Below are 19,968 nucleotides of genomic sequence, written 5' to 3' on the forward strand. Positions count from 1 at the left end.
CCGCCCTCCCTGTTCACATTATTTCCCTTTATTTATAGAAAAAGAAGCCTCTTCCTTTCTCCTTACAAGGCCTTCAGCCCCTCCGTCCTGGGCTTTAAAAATAGCAGCAGCAGCAGCCGCGCATCGGCCTCTGCTGACTGCAGGGGAAGCTCTCCCGGGAGATGCCCAGGGCCCGTCCAGGGGCAGGCAGGGAGGGAGGGGGCCACGCAGGACGGCCTCCAACGCTGGGCATTAGCAGCATGCCTCACGGGGGGGCCAAGGGCAGCTGGCGGGGGGGGGGGGAGGCGGAAAGACTGGGGTGAGTCAAGATAGCAGCCCAAAACACCCCCCCACACACACACAGACACCTGGCAGGGACGGTGGGCAGAGAAGGACAGTCCAATGAGGGGGTGGGTCTGTCTGGAGCCCCCCTGCCTTGGCTGGGAATGCCGAGTTCTGCACCCACCAGCAGGGCTGAGAGGTCAAAGGGGGAACCCCCCCTTACTCTCCCTCCTCCCTCCCTCCCTCTTATTCCCAAGGAAGCCCAGGGATTTCTGGGTCACCAACAAAATTACTCCATGGTGAGTTTCCCCTGGGGACGTCCCTCCTTCTGGTCAGCCCCTCTGGCCTCCAACCAACTGCCATGGCCGGGGGGGGGGGGCTGGACGGGGGAGTCTCCAAAGGGGGAAGGCGCATGAGGGAAGCCTGCGTCTTCTACAGTGTTGAAGAGATGGGGCTTTGGGCAGCCTCGGGATAACTGCACACACACACACACAGAGAGAGTTGTGTTTTCTCGCACTAGGCTTCCGTGCCCTTCCTCAGGGTCTCCGGGTGGTGGGAGATGCCTCCACAGCCTTCCCACTCGGTGTCCCAAAGCTGCTTTTCCAAAGGCAATTGGCCTTTCTTGGGTTTTTTCCTCAAAAACTGTTTCCTTCCTCTCACCAAGGAGCTTCCTCAGTTCTGGCTGGATGGAAGCCCAGCTGCCTTTGGGGACAACCTTGACCTGGACGGCTGAGGATCTCAAGGTTGGGGAGTTGGGTTTCAACCTGAAAGCAAGGAGAATTTTCCTGGTAGAAGAATGAACCAGTGGGGGGGGGGCTTCCCGTGCAGAAGTCGTGGGAGCTTCATCACTGGAGGTTTTGAAGAAGGAAACTCCCGGGGAAATCCTCTTCCTGGGCTTGGGAATTGTGACCCTCTTGAGGCAGACTCAGCATCCCCCATCGGATCCCTACGGTAGCCCTGGACGTGCGTCTCCTTCCCTGGGCCCTGCCCTTCTGGGGTGGGGCCTTCCCAGCAGGGACAATTGGTCCCGAGGGGGCTGAGCCTGAGAAGGCGCCATCCAGGCATCCTTGCCTGGTTCCCAGCTGGCAGAAAGTCCCCTCGGCTCTTCCAGAGAAACAGCCGGCCTCCTGTGGGGCTGCTGGGAAGGGTCTTCCGCAGGAGAAGAGCCGGGTGGGGCCAGGGGTCTTCCCAGGGGAGCCACGGGAGAGCTTGGAGGCTCAGGGGGCCTTCATGGAGGATGTGTGTTGAAGGCACCAGAGAAGGAAGGAGGGAAGGAAGAAAGGAAGGAAGGGACTCACTGGGGGACTTAATTCACCAAATCTGCGCCAGGAGAGACAGAGGAAATGATCTCACAAGGTAAGTGGCACATATTTAACAAAAGGTTCAGTTCTGCAAGTTTGCTGGGGGTGTGTGTTTTTGTGTGTGTGTGTGTGAGAGAGAGAGACAGACAGACAGACAGACAGACAGACAGACAGACAGACAGACAGACAGACAAAGAGGAAAGATTGATTTTACAGAATAACAGAGCTGGAAGGGACCTTGGTGGTCTCCTAATCCAACCCCCTACTCAGGCCGTAGATCCTTGACCATTCCAGAGATACGATTGTCTAGGCTCTTCTTGAAAACCTCCAGGGATGGAGGAGCAGCCACAACCTCTGGAGGCAACTTCTGATCCACGGGTGAATTGTCCTCCCTGTCAGGAAGTTTCTCCTTAGTTTTCAGTTGCTTCTCTCCTGGATTAGTTCCCCCCCCCCTGTTGCTCCTCCTCCGGCCTTCAGGGGCTTTGGAGGATAGGAGGACCCCCGTCTTTTGGGGCTCAGCCCCTCAGATATCGGAATGCTGCAGCTGCGTTTCCTTTTGCTTCTCTGCTGCCGATCGGCCACAGAAAGGAAAGGGAGGCGGGGGCTGCTCTGGGTGCCGGTGTGGGAGGGGCTGATGTGGCTCTTCCCACGCCCGCCTCATGGGCACACTGAGAGTCCAAGGTGGGAATGCCTAGACCCCCCCCACCCCCACCGTCCCTCAGAGAGTCCCAGTTCTTCCTTCCCCTCTTTTCCCTTCTGCGACAACCCTGCGGGGTGGGCTGGGCTGCGGGAGGGTGAAGCAGAGAGTTTCCATGGCTGAGGAAGAACCGAACGGGGGTCTCTTTAATCCTCCACCCATCCCTTCCACCACCACACACCACCTGTAGGATCCAGGTAGTCCTCATTTAATGACTGTTCAAATGGCACTGAAAAAAGGGACTTATGACCGTTTTTCACCCTTATGACCATTGTAGCATCCCCATGGTCACAAGAGGAACATTCAGAGGCAACTGACTCACATTTATGACGGTTGCTATGTCCAAGAGTGACGGGATCCCTCTTTGGACCTTCTGGCAAGCAAAGTCCCTGGGATTAGCTGGTCAGGCGCCTCTACTGGCCTCCCTCTTCCTGGCCCCCTGGCTGCTGATGTCCATCCCCCCCCAAGAGCCATGGGGCCAGGGGCCCCCCACCGAGGTCCTTTGCAGGGATGGGCGCTCCTGTGGGGGGGAGGGAGGGAGCAAGGAGCCCCCTGCCTCCCCCAGGTTACCAACTCTGCCTTCTTCCCTTTCCGCAGAGCTGAGCACGGGGCCTCCGGATGCCACCCAGGCAGTGACCTTCACCAACGAGAGCCTGGGCGGCCCCTCCTCCCCCTTCATCTTGAGTGGCTTGCCCGGCCTGGAAGCTGCCCACTTCTGGCTGGCCTTCCCCCTGTGTGCCATGTACATGGTGGCCCTGGTGGGCAACTCCATCGTGGTGCTGGTGATTAAAGCCGAGCCGAGGCTCCACACGCCCATGTACCTCTTCCTGGGGATGCTGGCAGGGGTGGACCTGGTCCTGGCCTCCTGCACGATGCCCAGGGTCCTTTCCCTCCTTTGGCTGGACGCCAAGGAGATCGCCTACGGGACCTGCCTCCTCCAGATGTTCCTCATCCACTCCCTCTCGGGCATGGAGTCCACCATCCTCTTGGCCATGGCCGTGGACCGCTACGTGGCCATCTGCCGCCCGCTTCAGTACTCCACCATCCTCACCAACTCTGTGGCGGTCAAAGTGGGCGCGGTGGCCTTGGTGAGGGGGCTGGTCTTCTTCCTTCCGCTGCCCTTCCTCCTCAGCCGCCTGTCCTTCTGCCCCTCCAGGCCCCTCCACCATTCCTACTGCCTCCACCAAGACATGATGAATCTGGCCTGCGACAAGCAGAAGCTGAACATGAACATCGTCTACGGCCTGATCGCCATCAGCCTGGTGATGGGCCTGGACTTCCTGCTCATCCTCGTCTCCTACCTGCTGATCCTGAAGGCCGTCCTGCGGCTGAGCTCCTGGGAGCAGCGCCTCCGGGCCTCCGGCACCTGCCTGGCCCACCTGTGCATGGTCCTGGCCTTCTACGTGCCCCTGATCAGCCTCTCCGTCATCCACCGGTACGGGCCAGGTGTGTCTCCGCTGCTCCAGGCCGTCACCAGCAACATCTACCTCCTGGTTCCCCCCGTGCTTAACCCCATTGTCTATGGGGCCCGGACCAGAGACATCCGGAAGCGGGCCTTGAGGTACATGAGGCTGAGCAGGAACAGGGAGCCTCACTGAAGCCGGCTGGGGGTAGAAAACCAAGCCGGGAGTCGCTTTCTTCATCCCAGGAGGAGGCCGAGGGAGTCGGGACGCCTCTGAAGTCAACTGCCATCCTTGCAGCCTTCCTGTTGCCATGGCCAACATCCCAACTTCTGACCAAGGATGCCAAAGGAGGGACAGAATGAAACGTCAGTGACAAAAATGACAGACTTGAACAATGGGCACTATCTAATAAAATGAAATTCAATGGTGAAAAGAGTCAGGTTCTGCATTTAGGCAAGGAAAACGAAATGCACAGGTACAGTATAGGTGGTACCTTGCTCAACAGTAGTAACTGTGAAAGGGATCTTGGAGTCCTAGTGGACAAGCATTTAAATAGGAGCCAGCCGTGTGCAGCAGCTGCCAAAAAAGCCAACACAGTTCTAGGCTGCATCAACAGAGGGAGAGAATCAAGATCACGTGAAGAGTTAATACCACTTTATAAGGCCTTGGAAAGGCCACACTTGGAATACGGCATTCAGTTTTGGTCACCACAATGTAGAAAAGATGTGGAGACTCTGGAAAGAGGGCAGAGAAGAGCAACAAAGATTATTTTAGGGGGCTGAAGACTAAAACATACGGGGAACGGTTGCAGGAAGTGGGTCTGGCTAGTCTGGTGGAGGGAAGGACCAGGGGAGACAGGAGAGCAGCCTTCTGATATCTCAGGGGTTGCCACAGAGAGGAGGGGGTCACCCTCTCACAGTCCAACCTACCCTGCAGGGTTGTCGTAGAAGGGAAAAGTGGGGGAGGAAGAACGGTGCCCCCTGCCTGGGACTCTCTGAGGAAGGGGGGGTAGGGGGTTTGGCACAAAACCTCATAATATAAATACAAGGCTATAAAAATATCAAGCTAGCTAAATGGATGGGGAGGGAGGGAGTATGGTGAGAAGGGGGGAGAGGGGGGGTATGTTCTTAATCTATCAGCCCCCCCCCAGCGTGAAAGGCCTCCGTTGGGGCCTCAAGACCTTCTAGCTCTGGCAGAAGGGAGGGGAGGGGGGGCCAAGGGGTCCCAGAGGGCAATTTTACTCCCAGGAGCCGTGGGGCTCCAGAGGAGACGTTGTATACACCTGGGCACCTGTGCAGCCAGAGATCCCCAGAGAGGCCTTGCCTGCCCAGCATCTCCATTCGGCCCTTTTGCTACCTGGCGACACCTGAGCTATATATCCCAGCAGATTCTGTGCCAGGTGCTGTTCTTCTTTGGAGGTTGCTGATCCGGTCACTCAGACCTTAGCCATCTCGCAGGTGTGTCCGTGTTGTGGCTCGGAATGGTTGAGTGGGAGTGTGCGTGTGCGTGTGTGTGTGCGTGTGTGTGTGAGTGTGAAGTGTCAGTGTTGCCTCTTTAAGCAGGGCAAAATATGCGGATGAAGATAGTTTATTTACTTTTAAATTTTGAATGCTGCCCAGCTCTCCACTCTCTCTGGCTGCCTTGCAATGCCATAAATAGCAGAATAAAACAATGGCAGGATTAGAACAATAGAGCATTCAACATTACAAATTAAGACGTGAAATCAATATTAAAATGGATAAATGGAACCAACGCATTTCCCGGCGGGAGGTAAGTGGCTTTTAAGGTTGCCCCTGATTATAAGCCTGCTTAAGGAAGGGGTGCAGACAGGGCACCCCCTTAAAATGCATCATCCTGTGTAGCTCTTCGGCAAAGGACATCAGATGGGTGCACACCTGAATGGGAAACCATAGTTAACCATAGCTGGACTAGCATTGGGGATGTTATACCTAGTTTGGGTGATGAGGCATCTGCTTGAAAACTAGCAAACTCAGAAATCACCAAGGACCTGTCATAGTTACTCTAGTTAACCATAGTTAACCAGGACAGTGAGAACCATCAAGCACAGGATTTTTAGATTTTAGATTTTAGATTTTATTGGAAATTTATATGCCGCCCTTTTCCCTGAGGGGACTCAGGGCGGCTTACAACAATAAGGGAAGGGAGTGCGAGACAAGACTTAAAAAGAAAAGAATCGTGATTAAAAGAAAATTAATCGTAAAAACACAACATTCACTCAACATTCGGGCGGGGTTAGAGTAATCCTATCCCCAGGCCTGACGGGATAGCCAGATCTTGAGGGCTGTGCGGAAGGCCTGGACGGTGGTGAGGGTACGAATCTCCACGGGGAGATTGTTCCATAGTGTCGGAGCCGCAACAGAGAAGGCTCTCCTCCGCGTAGTCGCCAGTCGGCACTGGCTGGCGGATGGAATTCGGAGGAGGCCTACTCTGTGCGATCTGATGGGACGCAGGGAGGTAATTGGCAGGAGGCGGTCTCTCAAATAGTCAGATCCACTACCATGGAGCGCTTTATAGGTGGTAAGTAAGACCTTGAAGTGCACCCGACGATCAACAGGAACCGAAGTTGCCTTCAGAAGTTGTGGGAGCTTCATCAGTGGAAATGGTGTAGGCTCTCTCCTGCTTTGGAGGTAGAGTGGTGGTGGACTAGATTACCTACAAGGTCCCTTCCAACTCTGTTAGTCTTCTATTCTATTCTTAGTTCTAGTCTAGTCTATTCCTTGAAGTAACTCAATAATGTGCAGACTTCTGATCTTGGGAAGTCAACATAAGAAAAAGGGATGAAATGGGAGGAGGGAGCTAAGGTGGAGCCTAGAATAACAGGGTTGGAAGGGACCTTGGAGGTCTTCTAGTCTGCCTGTATCATTCCAGGCCTTCTTGGGGCTTGATGGGATGGGCAGACATGGTCACAGGATAACAAAAGGGAAGGAGGGAGAGGGAAGTGACCTGGAGGTCCCCGAGTCCAACCTCCCACCCAAGAAGGAGACCCTAGTATACCATTTCAGCTATCGAATCTCCTCTTAACCCCCCTTTTAAAAACATGGAAGGCTCTGGAGTAGGAGTTTGTGGATTGGCTGACTGAAACCCCAAAGAGGAGCATCCCATTGGACGAGGGGTGGGGGGACCACTCAGAGCTTGGGACACTTCACTCCACCGATAGCAGCTGAGCTCTGCTCCGCCCCTCTTTCCTTCTCTTTGCAGTTCTTCCCTTGCACCTTGAGAAGACGGCATGGCCAGGATGACGCTCTCCTCCTCCTCCTGAATTCTCCCTTTTGAGGGGAGGGAAACCCGTGTTCTGTGCTGGATCCTGGGCTGGGTGCAGCAAGGAAATCCCCTCATTGTTCCTAAGGAGGAACTGGGGGATGGAAAGGACGCTGGGGGCTATTCTTAGCTTCTGCCCCACAAAGCACCGGGTGGGATCACTCACGTTCTTCGTCCCTCCGAGAGGAACACCCAGTTCATCGTCATTCTCCAGAGGCAGGAAACTGACTCACTGACCAGCAGAAGCACAGAAGGCCCCGTGACTCAGGAGAAGACATTAACCAAAGAAACTGCGGGTCAATTGATGGGGTGGGAACCAAGGCAACTTTTAGATTCAGCAGATCGTATCGAAACGTCCAAGGAGACCCAGGCAGCCTGGAGAGACGGGCATCTGCTTCACTGGAGAAGGTTTTCTATGGCAGGAGCTGCCAACCTCAGTCTCCATGCCCCTCCCACCTCCTTCCTCCTCCTGGGTTTCCTAGGGCTGGAGAACGTCCAGACCTGGCTCTCCATGCCCTTCTGCTTGGTCTACGCCCTGGCTCTCCTGGGCAATGCCACCCTACTCTGGGTCATCTGGACGGAATCCAGCCTGCACCAGCCCATGCACCTCTTCCTCTCCATCCTGGCACTCACTGACATGGCCATGCCCACCTGTATCCTGCCCAAGATGCTGGGCATCTTCTGGGCCAATGCCCGAGAGGTCACCTTCGCTGCCTGCCTGGTGCAGATGTTCATGGTCCATGCCATCTCTGCTGTGGAGTCTGGGACGCTCACCGCCATGGCCTATGACCGATACGTGGCCATCTGCGACCCACTCGGCTACGCAACCCTGCTGACCCCCAAGACGGTGGTCAAATTCGGAGCAGCCATCGTTATCCGGGCCTTTGTCGTCGTCTTACCCATCCCTTTGCTTTTGCTGCGGCTGAGATTTTGTCACTCCCGAAATATCTCTCATACTTATTGTGAGCACATGGCTCTAGTGAAACTGGCGTGCGGGAACACCACTCCCAACAACCTCTACGGGCTGGTTGCGGCCCTCCTCGTTACCGGTGGAGACCTGACCTTCATCTTCATCTCCTACGGGCTGATCCTACGGACCGTCTTCCACCTGCCTTCCTCGGAGGCTCGGCACAAAGCCCTGGGCACCTGTGGGGCCCACGTGGGAGTCATCTTCATTCTGTACACCCCCGGGCTCTTCTCCTTCCTTTCCCACCGCTTTGGCCATAACATCCCCCACAGCGTCCACATCTTCCTGGCCAACTTCTACTTGCTGGTCCCCTCCATGCTCAACCCCATGGTTTATGGCGCCAAGACCAAGGAGATCCGTGTGCGGGTGCTGATGGCTCTGGGTCTGCGAAGCAGGAGATTTTAGGTCCGAGGAGAGTCCAAGCCAACTCTTAGTAGTGCTGTGTGAAATTAACAATCTTTGTGTCTTTCGATCTTTCTGTCCAATGTGGATGCAAACGTATCCTTCGTTTCCCCTAAGACATTTTGAAGGGATAGTTGTGGGTAGGATGGTCATCTACTCTTCTATATTCACTTAATAGGTAGTGGCTTAATTAGGCCATTGTAGGAGGCTGAACCCGAGGAAGGACGGGTCAAGAGTGTCATATGTTTGGAGTCCTTTCGTGCCCACAAGAGATCCAGCCCACCTAGAATTCCTTTGACTCACATCTACCACCTATTGGCTTCAACTGTTAGTAGTTCGGATTCTTGTAGAAAGTGCTACCAGGCATTAAACCTGCATTCATTTCTTCTTATAAAGAAAGTTTATATAAAATGTTTTATAGATGGCATTTACCACCTGCTAGGTTAGCTAAAATGTTTAAAAATATGTCTAGCAAAGGTTGGAAATGTAATCAAAAGACAGGCACATGTTATCATATGCGGTGGACGTGTGCTAAAACAAAAAAAAATGGGCAAAAATACATAGATGGCTAGAAAAGATAATAGGGAAACGTGTAGATTTTAAACCTGGACTGTTTTTATTAGGGATGATATCAGAAAAATGTGATAAGAAAAGAATGTATTTAGTATTACATGTTTTAACAGCAGCCAAGAGATAATTAAGAAGATATTAGACTGTGCAGAAATGGACAGACTGACAATGAAAATCAAACAGAAAGAAGACACAGAATATTATCAAACTTGCAACTTATTTTACCAGTGGTTGGAAAAATGAGGTGAAGAGTAAGAAGGAAATGTGTATTGTTAAGCAAATTAAATATCCAGACAACACAATGTTTATTAAGCACTAAGGAATGTAATTAATAGAAAATTAATAAAATTTATTTTTTAAAAAACTTGTATTCATTTGAACTGCCTGGTCTCCTGATTTCTTGCCCTTGACATTCACGGATTCATCCCTGGAGCTTCTGGTCCTCATACAAATACTTTACCAGGTAGCAAAATAGCTAATTCACTTCCTGTTCTGTCAGCAGCACCTCTTGAGGTCCAGAAATGCCTTGAAGGTTCACATATTAACCATTTCCATGTGAAACCAACTGTTGTGATTCACAGCTTGCTTAGATGTTCTCCTTGACGTCCCTCAAGAGGTCTCCTTCCCTGGCAGCCGAATCAGAAAACAAGGCATCGCCATTTCTCCTCTAGGCCAGGAAGACCCTCCCTCTGGTTCTCCCCAATCTCCCCTCTCGGGGCCTCCATCCCCTCTCGTGTTGAGCCAACTCAGCCTGTCCTGCCACTCTGGAGCAGAAGGGGGCTGGGCTGCCCCTTCCCGTTTTATGTATTTACTGCGTGGCCCCTCCCATGCTCAACCTCGTGCTCTATGGTGCCAACGCCCAGGAGAGCCACTTGCGGGATGACGTGGATGGCTATGGGCTTGAGAAACATCAAATTGGATGCCAAGGCAGAGTTGACGGGGTAGGACAGTTAATCAGTGGAAGAGGTTGCCTACAGAGGTTGTGGGTGCTCCATCTCTGGAGGGTTTGAAGAAGAGGCTGGACAACTCATCCCAGATCACACAACCAGCAGTGGTGGGATTCAAAGTTTTTTATTACCAGTTCTGGGGTGGGCATGGCTTGGTGAGTGTGGTGTGGCTTGGTGGGTGTGGCTGCTTGGTGGGCAGGGGAAGGATACCTCAAAATCCCCATATCCTCCCGATCAGCTGAGACTCAGGAGGCAGAGAATAGATGGGGGCGGGGCCAGCCAGAGGTGGTATTTGCCAGTTCTCCCAACTACTCAAAGTTTCAGCTGCTGGTTCTCTGTGAAGTAACCATCCTCTGCCACCAAATGTGATGTTCCTGTGGTTCGCCCATGAGGCCAATGTGGAGAAAAGACAGGACACGATCTTTCTCAGGATGGAGCGACCCAGATTGGGGGTCTGAGAGCCCCTTTTATTCAGATAGGACAAAGGCAGGAGGAGCAATAGCATGTGCTTAAAAACAGCCTGTAAAAGTACAATTTCTAATCTACTGCTCAGGGAAGTTCTGTCTATATATGGTCAAATCCTGGGCGTCCTTGGTAGGGCACATCTCAGGATGTTATGTTATGCACTATCAGGATGTTATGAGGTTTTAGGAGTTAGTTTTCTCCTGTGTGGTTCAGCGTGGCTCCGCATGCCCTGGTATGAACTGGGCCATGGGTGACACACAAGGACACACCTACACAAGGAATTATATTACAACAGTTCTCCAGAACTGGTCAGAACCTGCTGAATGCCACCTCTGATGACCAGACTGTACATCCAAGAACCTCGGCCTGCTCTGCTGTATCAGAGTCCGAGATAGGGTGGATCTGAGAGCCTGAATAATCTTCACAAGACCCCAGGAGATATCCCAGGAGACCTTCCTACCCAATAAGGGACAGGCCACCCTCAACAGGGCCAACGGGCAGCTGATGCCAGGAAACTGTCAAGTGAGGGCCCAGCTTGGAGTCTTTGCACAGCCACCAGAATCATAAGCTTGACTTCCTCCAAAACCCACGAATCCTTATCCGGTCGTGTCCAGGGGAAGGCAAGAAGTCTGGGTAGATTCCTGCAGCTTTGTCAAGATTTGTCAAGATTTGAATAAACGTGTGACTCAGAGAGAATCGGACTCCGCCTCTTTGTCGGTGCTGGGCCGGCCCTAGAAGTCCTGCTTCACAGGACCCATCCAATAGCAAGAGACCAGGGACTGCGTGGAGGCCCTTCCCCTTCCCTTCCCTTTTCCTTCTGTCTCCTATTGGCCCTGCGGCCAACGTCTGAACTGCCCCCTCCCTGCCAATCTGCCATGAGCTCTGGGGGGGGGGAAGCCGGAAGGGAGGGCCAGGGGCCGAGGGCCTGCGGGAAAGTGAGACGTAACTGTGAGAAGTCTTCTCCATGAGAACCAACCAAGCCTTCAAGGCCATCTCCCTGGGAGAAGAACATCCACCTGATGTTGATGTTGATGTTGATGTTGATTTTATTTATATGCCGCCCTTTTCCACCGAAGGGAACTCAGGGCGGCTCACAACTCAACCAGGGAAGGGGGATACAAACAAGAATTTAAAACGACATAAGAAACAATGCATGATTAAAAACACAACAGTCATACCATTCGAGACGGGGGCAATAGTTCATTAGCCCCAGGCCTGTTGGAACAGCCAGGTTTTAAGGGCTTTGCGGAAGGCCTGGAGGGTGGTGAGGGTTCGAATCTCCACGGGGAGTTCGTTCCAGAGGGTCGGAGCAGCCACAGAGAAGGCTCTCCTCCGGGTAGTCGCCAGTCGACACTGGCCGGCGGATGGAATTCGGAGGAGGCCTAATCTGTGGGATCTAATCGGTCTAGTGGAGGTGATTGGCAGCAGGCAGCACCTGCTTCCAAACCATCTCTTTTAAATTTGACTGGACAACGGGAGACAAACAAAGGGAAGGGAGCAAGGGAGGAAAGCCAGCTGGCACAAACTCTCCATTCATGACTGCCATTCACATGACTTCTACTCAACTGTACCACTTTTCCCAACCAATGGAGCTAAGGATCGCCTTTACCTAGGAGCCCAAGTGGAGGCAGATCTGACAGCAGGCCCAGAGGCTTCATAGATGAGGCAACCAAACAAGGTGGCGCAGGGGTTAGGGTGCAGTACTGCAGGCCACTTCAGCTGACTGCTAACTGCAGTTCAGTGGTTCAAATCTCACCGGCTCAAGGTTGACTCAGCCTTCCATCCTTCCGAGGTGGGTAAAATGAGGACCCGGATTGTTGTTGGGGGCGATATGCTGACTCTGTAAACCACTTAGAGAGGGCTGAAAGCCCTATGAAGCGGTAGATAAGTCTAACTGCTATTGCTATCTATCTATCTATCTATCTATCTATCTATCTATCTATCTATCTATCTATCTATCTATCTATCTATCTATCTATATCTATCTATCATCTATCTATCTATCTATCTATCTATCTATCTATCTATCTATCTATCTGGGTGAAATGAGGACCCAGATTGTGGGGGCAATATGCTGACTCTGTAAACCGCTTAGAGAGGGCTGAAAGCCCTTTGAAGCGGTATATAAGTCTAACTGCTGTTGCTATCTATCATCTATCTATCTATCTATCTATCTATCTATCTATCTATCTATCTATATCTATCTATCATCTATCTATCTATCTATCTATCTATCTATCTATCTATCTATCTATCTATCTATCTATCTATCTATCTATCTATCTATCTATCTATCTGGGTGAAATGAGGACCCGGATTGTTGGGGGCGATATGCTGACTCTGTAAACCGCTTAGAGAGGGCTGAAAGCCCTATGAAGCAGTAGATAAGTCTAACTGCTATTGCTATCTATCATCTATCTATCTATCTATCTATCTATCTATCATCTATCTATCTATCTATCTATCTATCTATCTATCTATCTATCTATCTATCTATCTATCTATCTATCTATCTGGGTGAAATGAGGACCCAGACTGTGGGGGCAATATGCTGACTCTGTAAACCGCTTAGAGACGGCTGAAAGGCCTATGAAGCGGTATATAAGTCTAACTGCTATTGCTAAACAAGTCCCAGCAGAGGAGACTTTTCTCCTTACTTTGGCCGGTTGCAGTGACGGAGAGAGCCAGGCCTGGGGGCCTCATAGCTCCTAGCAGGTAGGGAAGGTGGAGGCTGCCTGCCAGGGGCTCTTCCAGAGGAATAGGAAGGCGTGGAGAAGGAAGTAGCCACATCTACATGTTGCATATGGACAGGAACACGAGTAGGCGGCTCCTCTACAAGGCTGCCTTTCCTGACAGCTGCTGGGGATAGAAGAGTTGGAGAACCCTCTCTCGGATCTGCTTTGTCTGCACCCCATAAATAATGGGGTTCATCATTGGCGGGAAGAGCAGGTAGAAGTTAGCCAGGAGAATGTGGATGTAGGTGGGAACGTGGGAGCTGAACCTGTGTAGGAAGGAGGAGAGGATCACCGGGACGTAGAAGATCAGGATGGCGCAGACATGGGACAGGCAGGTGCCAAAGGCTTTGTGCTGCTCCTCCTTGGTAGCCAGACTCAGGACCGCCCGCAGGATCTTGGCGTAGGACAGCACAATGAAGCTCAGGTCAAAGCCAACGACCAGGAGGGCCACGAAGATCCCGTAAATGCTAGTGAAGCGGGTGTTGGAACAGGCCAGCCTCACCACGGCCATGTGCTCGCAGTAGCAGTGGGCGATCGTGAGGGAGTGGCAGTAGGAGAGCCTCCGGAGCAGGAAGGGTACGGGCAGCGTCAGGGCAACCGCTCTCATCAAAACCACCAGCCCAGCTTTGGCCACCAAGGAATGGGTCAGGACGCTGTGGTACCTCAGAGGGTGGCAAATGGCCACGTAGCGGTCGAAGGACATGGCCAAGAGCACCGCGGACTCCATGATGGAAAAGGAGTGGATGAAGAACATCTGCGCCAGGCAGCCAACCAGCCCAATCTCCCCGGCTTTGAACCAGAAGATGCCCAGGGTTTTGGGCATGGTGGTGAGGGACAACACCAGATCAATGGAGGACAGCATGGAGAGGAAGAAGAACATGGGCTTGTGGAGACTCAGGTCTGTCTTGATGACATAGAGGAGGGTGCCGTTGCCCAGGAGGGAGACGAGGAACATGGAGCAGAAGGGGATGGAGATCCAGGGGTGAGCTGGTTCCAGGCCCGGAATCCCAGCCAGGAAGAAAACGAGGGGCTCCCGGAGGGTCTGGTTGCCTGCCAATCTATCGGACGATCCACTGAAGAGTTGCTTCATTTCGAGATCCTTCTGGGTGGGCTTCTCTTGTGCAGACGCCACATGGCTGGTGGTGGGATGGGTCCTCACTGAGGCTGGAGACCCCCTTCCCTTCTGAAATGCTGCCAGCGAAACAGAAGGTTAGCCCAACATTCATCTTTTCTGCCGCTCTGCCTCTAACTCAGTGTTTCTCAACCTTGGCAACTTGAAGATGTCCGGACTTCAACTCCCAGAATTCCCCAGCCAGCATTCGCTGGCTGGGGAATTCTGGGAGTTGAAGTCCGGACATCTTCAAGTTGCCAAGGTTGAGAAACACTGCTCTAACTAACCAGCATCCTTCAGGGATTTGTTCCTACGTTTGAGCCACCAAAAAGAAATCAGAAGAATTTTGGGATGAAAATCATCCTCTTTTTGCACCCAGTTAGGCAGCCAAGGATCCTCCATGCAGAAAGCTAAAACTCCAGGACTTTTGGAAACGCACAAAATTCCCCCCAAACTATCTCAGGCAAAGAAAGAAAACCTCCCTTCCTCTTTCTTCAGTTCTGAATCTTTCATTCTTTCCTGACCAAACATTCGGCCAGGTGGTTGTGGAGCTAACAAGAGCACAAGCCCTGAATTTGAGAGAGAGACTTTTACCTTTGCAGATGGGCATCTCTGCCAACCTGATCTCCAACGTCCGATGACAGATATGCCAGGAGGAGGGGTGGGAGGAGGAGGAGAGGAGGAGGAGGAGGAGGAGGAGGAGGAGGAGGAGGAGGAGGAGGGAGGAGGAGGAGAAGCCCATCTGAAATATGAATCCCCAGGAATTCAGGCAAAGCAAAAGAGATTTTTATTAAGGAGAAATTTCGGTCTTTTTATGGGGTACACAAACGAAGGGTACATGGGATGTGTCAGAAAGCAAATGATCCACACAATGAAGGGCGTTGATTAGACGTGTGGCTCGAACAATGGAAATAATGGATTCTACACAACATTCCACAAGTGACCAATATATTTTTAATAGTATATTATACTTTGTGAGAAGCATGAGCAGCGAGGGAAAGCATTGGGCAGCATAGAGGAAGGGAGAATGGGAAAGAGAGAGGGAGGGAGGAAGAGGGAGGAGGGAGGGAGGAAAGAAAGAAAGAAAGAAAGAAAGAAAGAAAGAAAGAAAGGGGAAGGAAAGAAGGAAGTAAGGTAATAAGAGACTGAGACAATGAGAGAGAAAGGGGGAGGAAAAGAGAGAAGAGGGAGGAGGGAGGGAGGGAGGAAAGAAAGAAAGAAAGAAAGAAAGAAAGAAAGAAAGAAAGAAAGAAAGGGGAAGGGAAGAAGGAAGTAAGGTAATAAGAGAATAAGAGACAATGAGAGAGAAAGGGGGAGGAAAAGAGAGAAGGGGGAGGGAGGGAGGGTTCACAGTAGCCACAACATTCCCTCCCTCCCCCTTCCTCTCTCTCTCTCTCTCTCTCTCTCTCTCTCTCTCTCTCTCTCTCTCTCTCTCTCTCTCTCTCTCTCTCTCTCTCTCTCTCTCTCTCTGAATATCTGGTAGGTTAGAGGTTTATAGCCTCAGTCTGGCAAGATTCTGTCTACTGATGCTGGTGGGGGGGGAACAGTGGTTAGAGTGCATTCTTGCAGGCTAATTCTGCTGACTGCTGGCTAACTGCCAGCAGTTTGGCAGTTCGGATCTCATCAGGCTCCAGGTTGACTCAGCCTCCCATCCTCCCAGGTTGGTTCAAATGAGGACTCGGATGGTTGGGGGCAAGAGGCTGTAAACCACTGAGAGAGGCTGGGAAGTGGTATGGAAGTGCTCTTGCTATCCATCCAGCTGAGTCCAACGTTGATGATTCCCTCAGCAGGTCTCTCCACGTCCTCCAGTCTTGTTCTATGTTGTGGCTGGTGGCAGCTTTGGTGGGCTGCAGGGACCCTTTTACCTCCCCCTCTTCCAAAGGCAATTAATTTTCCCGGCCATCTGCCTACGAGGCCTAAGCAAATAAAGGATGGGACTCGATTGGATTTCCCTGCGTTGCCTCTGGGCTTCACCATTTGGCTCCACCTGGCTCATCAACACCAGGCTCTCACCAACTCAAAAACATCTGGAAATCATCTAGAGCAACCTCCGGGTGGCTGAAGCCCTTCCGGTCCTCCTTCCCTCTGGCCATCTGCCCTCGTCTTCAAGACAGCCTCTTCTCCCCTCTGGGTCATGGCTGGTTTTCTCCAGCATAACAAGAACAAATTGAGCCAGCCTGGTTCCATGGTGAAGGTAGGAGACGGGGGTTTGTTCTCCCTCCCTCTCTGCCCAGTGATGGGAGCTTCCTGGATGATGTGGGGCCGGTCCCTGCCTCCCACCCGACCTCTTTCACGGGGTGGCTGCTGTGGGGGAAGCTAGGAGGGAAAGATGCCTGAAGCTTCATCTGGAAGATGGACTTTAAAGTGAATCATAAACCTTTAAAAACTGGCCCTTTTGCCCCAAAAAATACCCTCCCCGTGAAGCATGAAATGTATCTACAGAAGGCTTCCCCTCCCAGATCAGGTACCTGCGGATAATGCTCGGCTGCTCTCTTGAATGGAACCTGGAGGGGAGCATCAGTCACAGCCCCGTGCGAAGGCAGAAGAGGGCCTGGTCATCAGAAGCCAAGAAGCCTCTCCAGATAAAAGCTTCTCCCCCTCCCTCTGCCAGAACTCACCCAGTCTCCCGCAGAGGCTGGGGGGGCCCCACCTCCTGCCACAGGGGAACTTCCTCTGCCCCAGCAGATCTCCCTGGGGTCTCCTGCCCCGTGCTCTGCCCACCCCTCGGCCCCTCCAGAGGATACGCCACCTACCCAGCGGGAAGCAGGCGAGGCTGCTCAGGAGATGCTGCCCACGTCTGAGAGACGGATAATATTCCCAGACCTGAAAAAAGTTTCCCCAAGTTCCAACTTTGTCCTGGCCATGGAGGGACTTCGTAGTAGCATCCAGGTTCAGGATCTCCAGGCTGCAAAGATAGGAAACTTACAGGGGCTTTTGAGACGTTTAAGGGTAAGGAGAATGTTAGGTAAGCTCCCCGTTAGGAGAACGAGTGCGTGCAGCAAAGCGTAGTGAGAGTGATGTGGAAGAACACATAAACCAGCAGACGGAGACACTGAATTGTAAAACAGGTAGTATTTTACTTCTGTGGAAATAGAGGCATGCAGAGTCCAATTCATACACGGTTAAGACACTCAGTCATCAACGTTCTCTGTTAAGGGGTGACCCATCAAACACCAAAGTCCAGTATCACATAATCAGTTCAGCACACAAAGTCGCTAACAGTAGCAAAACTCACAGTAACTCACGCTGAGCAATACACCACACATCTACAACCAATATCCAAGGACCAGCATCTAACAATCAGAGAGCTAACAGTCATTCTGGCTCCATCTTATGGCCGCTTGAGGTAACAGCAACCAATCCCATTTACAGCAGTACTTAAAGATACAGTACTACTATCATGGCTTATATATTGCTAACCCAACTGTTAGATTACATTCCTATCAGAGAATTATGAACGTTTTACGCCAGTTCCGTGCTTCCGTTTTTGGAAAACATACTTGCCACCTTACTTATTTTCCATAATTGGACGACTGTCACGTATCAATAGAAGAGAATCTTTGTAGCTCAGCATTGAATTGCAGGGTCTTTGGTGCTCCCTGAGCTGGGCGGGCTTCTTGCAGATGTTCCATCATTCACCTAGTTTGGTAATGAAACATCTGCAAGAAAACCACCAAGCTCAGAGACCATCAAGGACCCCAAAGTTTTCCTCCTCCTCCTCCTCCTCCTTCTTCTCTTCTTCCTCCTTCTCTTCTTCCTCCTTCTCTTCTTCCTCCTCCTAATCCTCTTCTTCCTTCTCCTCCTCTTCCTCTTCCTCCTCCTCCTCCTTTTCTTCTTCCTCCTCCTCCTAATCCTCCTAATCCTCCTCCTCCTCCTTGAGAAAGTCTTCTCATGCTAAAACATGGACTTTCTGCAGGGAAAGTTGGATAAGAAATTCAGATACATCCATACAAAAAAAAAATGGAGATCCCTGCTTTTCAAATCATCCATTCATAACCCAGAGCAGAAGGCCTGTGTCAGCCTCTGTTTTGCTGCTTGTTTTTCGGCTGCCATTGAAACGGGGAGGGAGGGCATTTGGTATTTGGGTGGGGGAAATAATCTGTACAGGAGGACTGTAAAAAGGGAGTTGTTCTTACCATCTTCTGCACAAGGAGGGGAGTTTCCTGCCAAGGCCAACTGTCCGGCATACCAACCTGATGATTATTTTTGAAGATGTCTCCCACCTGACAGCTGTGGAGATATGGGATTGGACTGCGGGCTGGGGTTACCAAGGGGAGGGGAATGGGGCATGTATTGATATCTAATGCTTTGCGCACGCTTTTGCTCAGATCCAGCTTTGCTTAGCTTCTATTTACTTATAATCAGTAAAAGTACTCTTAATTCTGCGAAATGGAGTTGAGTGGTTTCTTTCTTGGTTATTAAGTGAAGCAGCTACTGACAGCCTGTGAATGAGGTCTTGGTACAGTTCCCTGTGTTTAACATCTGGAGGAGCCCCTGCCTGGAGAACAGCAGGCATTGTCCTCCTCAGTGCACCGACTCTAAGAGTCCAGAGCAACTTTTTCTGAGGCAGCCGGACTTCAGTGGATTCCCTGATCATCTCCTCCCCTTTAACCACCTGGTGCAGTGGTTAAATGCAACACTGCAGGCCACTTCAGCTGACTGCAGTTCTGCAGTTCGGCTGTTCAAATCTCACAGGCTCAAGGTTGACTCAGCCTTCCATCCTTCCGAGGTGGGTAAAATGAGGACCCGGATTGTTATTGGGGGCGATATGCTGACTCTGTAAACCGCTTAGAGAGGGCCGAAAGCCCTGTGAAGCGGTATATAAGTCTAACTGCTATTGCTATTGCTAACCTGGGCAGCAGGAATCAGCTGGACCCCCCCTTCAAAAGTTACCCCAGAAGGTCTCCCCGGGGTATTTCTGAAAACAGGACCCGGAATCAGCCCTCAAAATTGAACACAGAAAGAGAGAGAGACAGAAAAAAGAAAGACAGAAAGAGACCCATGCACACATTTTAATTATTTAAGAACAAGGTATTCATAGTGAAACTACTCATTATTTTTAAAAGAATTCCCCAGTTACATATTTATTATTTTGCTTGTGGAGGTCTCTTATAGATGACACATGAAAAGCCACCCATAAAAACTGTGTGTGTGGGGGGGGGGGGGAATCTGAAATTCTGGAAGGCCTTCTAAGCCCTTCCTTGTTTAGGTTACACCTAAGTCCAGCCTTGTTTTATGACAATAGAGTTCATACATTGAGATGTTACAGATGTCGGGCCTGCAGCCATATTTCTCCTGGATCTTCTGCCTGCCACACTTTCTATTATTCCGCTATGCATTTTCTATGGTGGGAAAATGGGATTGTACGGAGTTAAATGCTATGTAGCCATAACAACATTCTTTCTAGAAAGCCAAGGTCATCTTTTGTCTCTGCACCTGACCGGAACTGGATGGGTGGAAGCTGCCAGCAGGGCAGTGGGAGATTGGACCATAGGATGGACTTGTGGGTGTGGGGGGCAAGATGTTGAATTTCCAACTGGGTGGGCAAACCGGGAAGCTTTCATATTCAGGTTTTCCCAGATGTGCCAACATGGCTCCCTTCATAAATTGGAACTTTGAGCAATACTTTGCCTTGGACTCTGATTTAACTTTGGATGCTGTTTGGAACCCCGACATTAACCCAAATCTGGCAACAGAAAGATTATTGATTGATTCTTTCATTGATATAAATTTGATTGACTTGTGAGCAATTTGTGACATATTTTCCATTTTTCTGCTTTTTTTGTTTTATTTCTTGTTAGCGTGCATAACTGTATATCTTTTGTGATTT

General features: G+C 51.2%; 3 protein-coding genes across 3 annotated transcripts; 2 read left to right on the forward strand and 1 right to left on the reverse strand.

Annotated features, from left to right (window-relative positions):
- Nucleotides 1–1,187: 1,187 nt before the first annotated feature.
- Nucleotides 1,188–3,946, forward strand: LOC106556752 (olfactory receptor 51E2-like). Its single transcript, XM_014075737.2, has 2 exons — nucleotides 1,188–1,617; nucleotides 2,857–3,946. The coding sequence occupies exons 1-2, from the start codon at nucleotides 1,605–1,607 to the stop codon at nucleotides 3,855–3,857; spliced, it is 1,014 nt and encodes a 337-aa protein (XP_013931212.2). The 5' UTR covers nucleotides 1,188–1,604; the 3' UTR covers nucleotides 3,858–3,946.
- Nucleotides 3,947–7,170: 3,224 nt separating this feature from the next.
- LOC106556771 (olfactory receptor 52D1-like) lies at nucleotides 7,171–9,167 on the forward strand. The gene has a single exon (XM_014075757.2). It carries the CDS (start codon nucleotides 7,246–7,248, stop codon nucleotides 8,311–8,313), a length of 1,068 nt encoding a protein of 355 aa, XP_013931232.2. The 5' UTR covers nucleotides 7,171–7,245; the 3' UTR covers nucleotides 8,314–9,167.
- Nucleotides 9,168–13,124: 3,957 nt separating this feature from the next.
- On the reverse strand, nucleotides 13,125–14,117 carry LOC106556751 (olfactory receptor 52K1-like). The gene has a single exon (XM_014075736.2). It carries the CDS (start codon nucleotides 14,115–14,117, stop codon nucleotides 13,125–13,127), a length of 993 nt encoding a protein of 330 aa, XP_013931211.2.
- Nucleotides 14,118–19,968: the final 5,851 nt, after the last annotated feature.

Source organism: Thamnophis sirtalis, unplaced genomic scaffold (assembly GCF_051295495.1).
Source record: "Thamnophis sirtalis isolate CommonGarterSnake01/CBP01778 unplaced genomic scaffold, rThaSir2_p1.2 scaffold_8, whole genome shotgun sequence".
In the NCBI taxonomy this organism is placed as follows: Eukaryota; Metazoa; Chordata; class Lepidosauria; order Squamata; family Natricidae; genus Thamnophis; species Thamnophis sirtalis.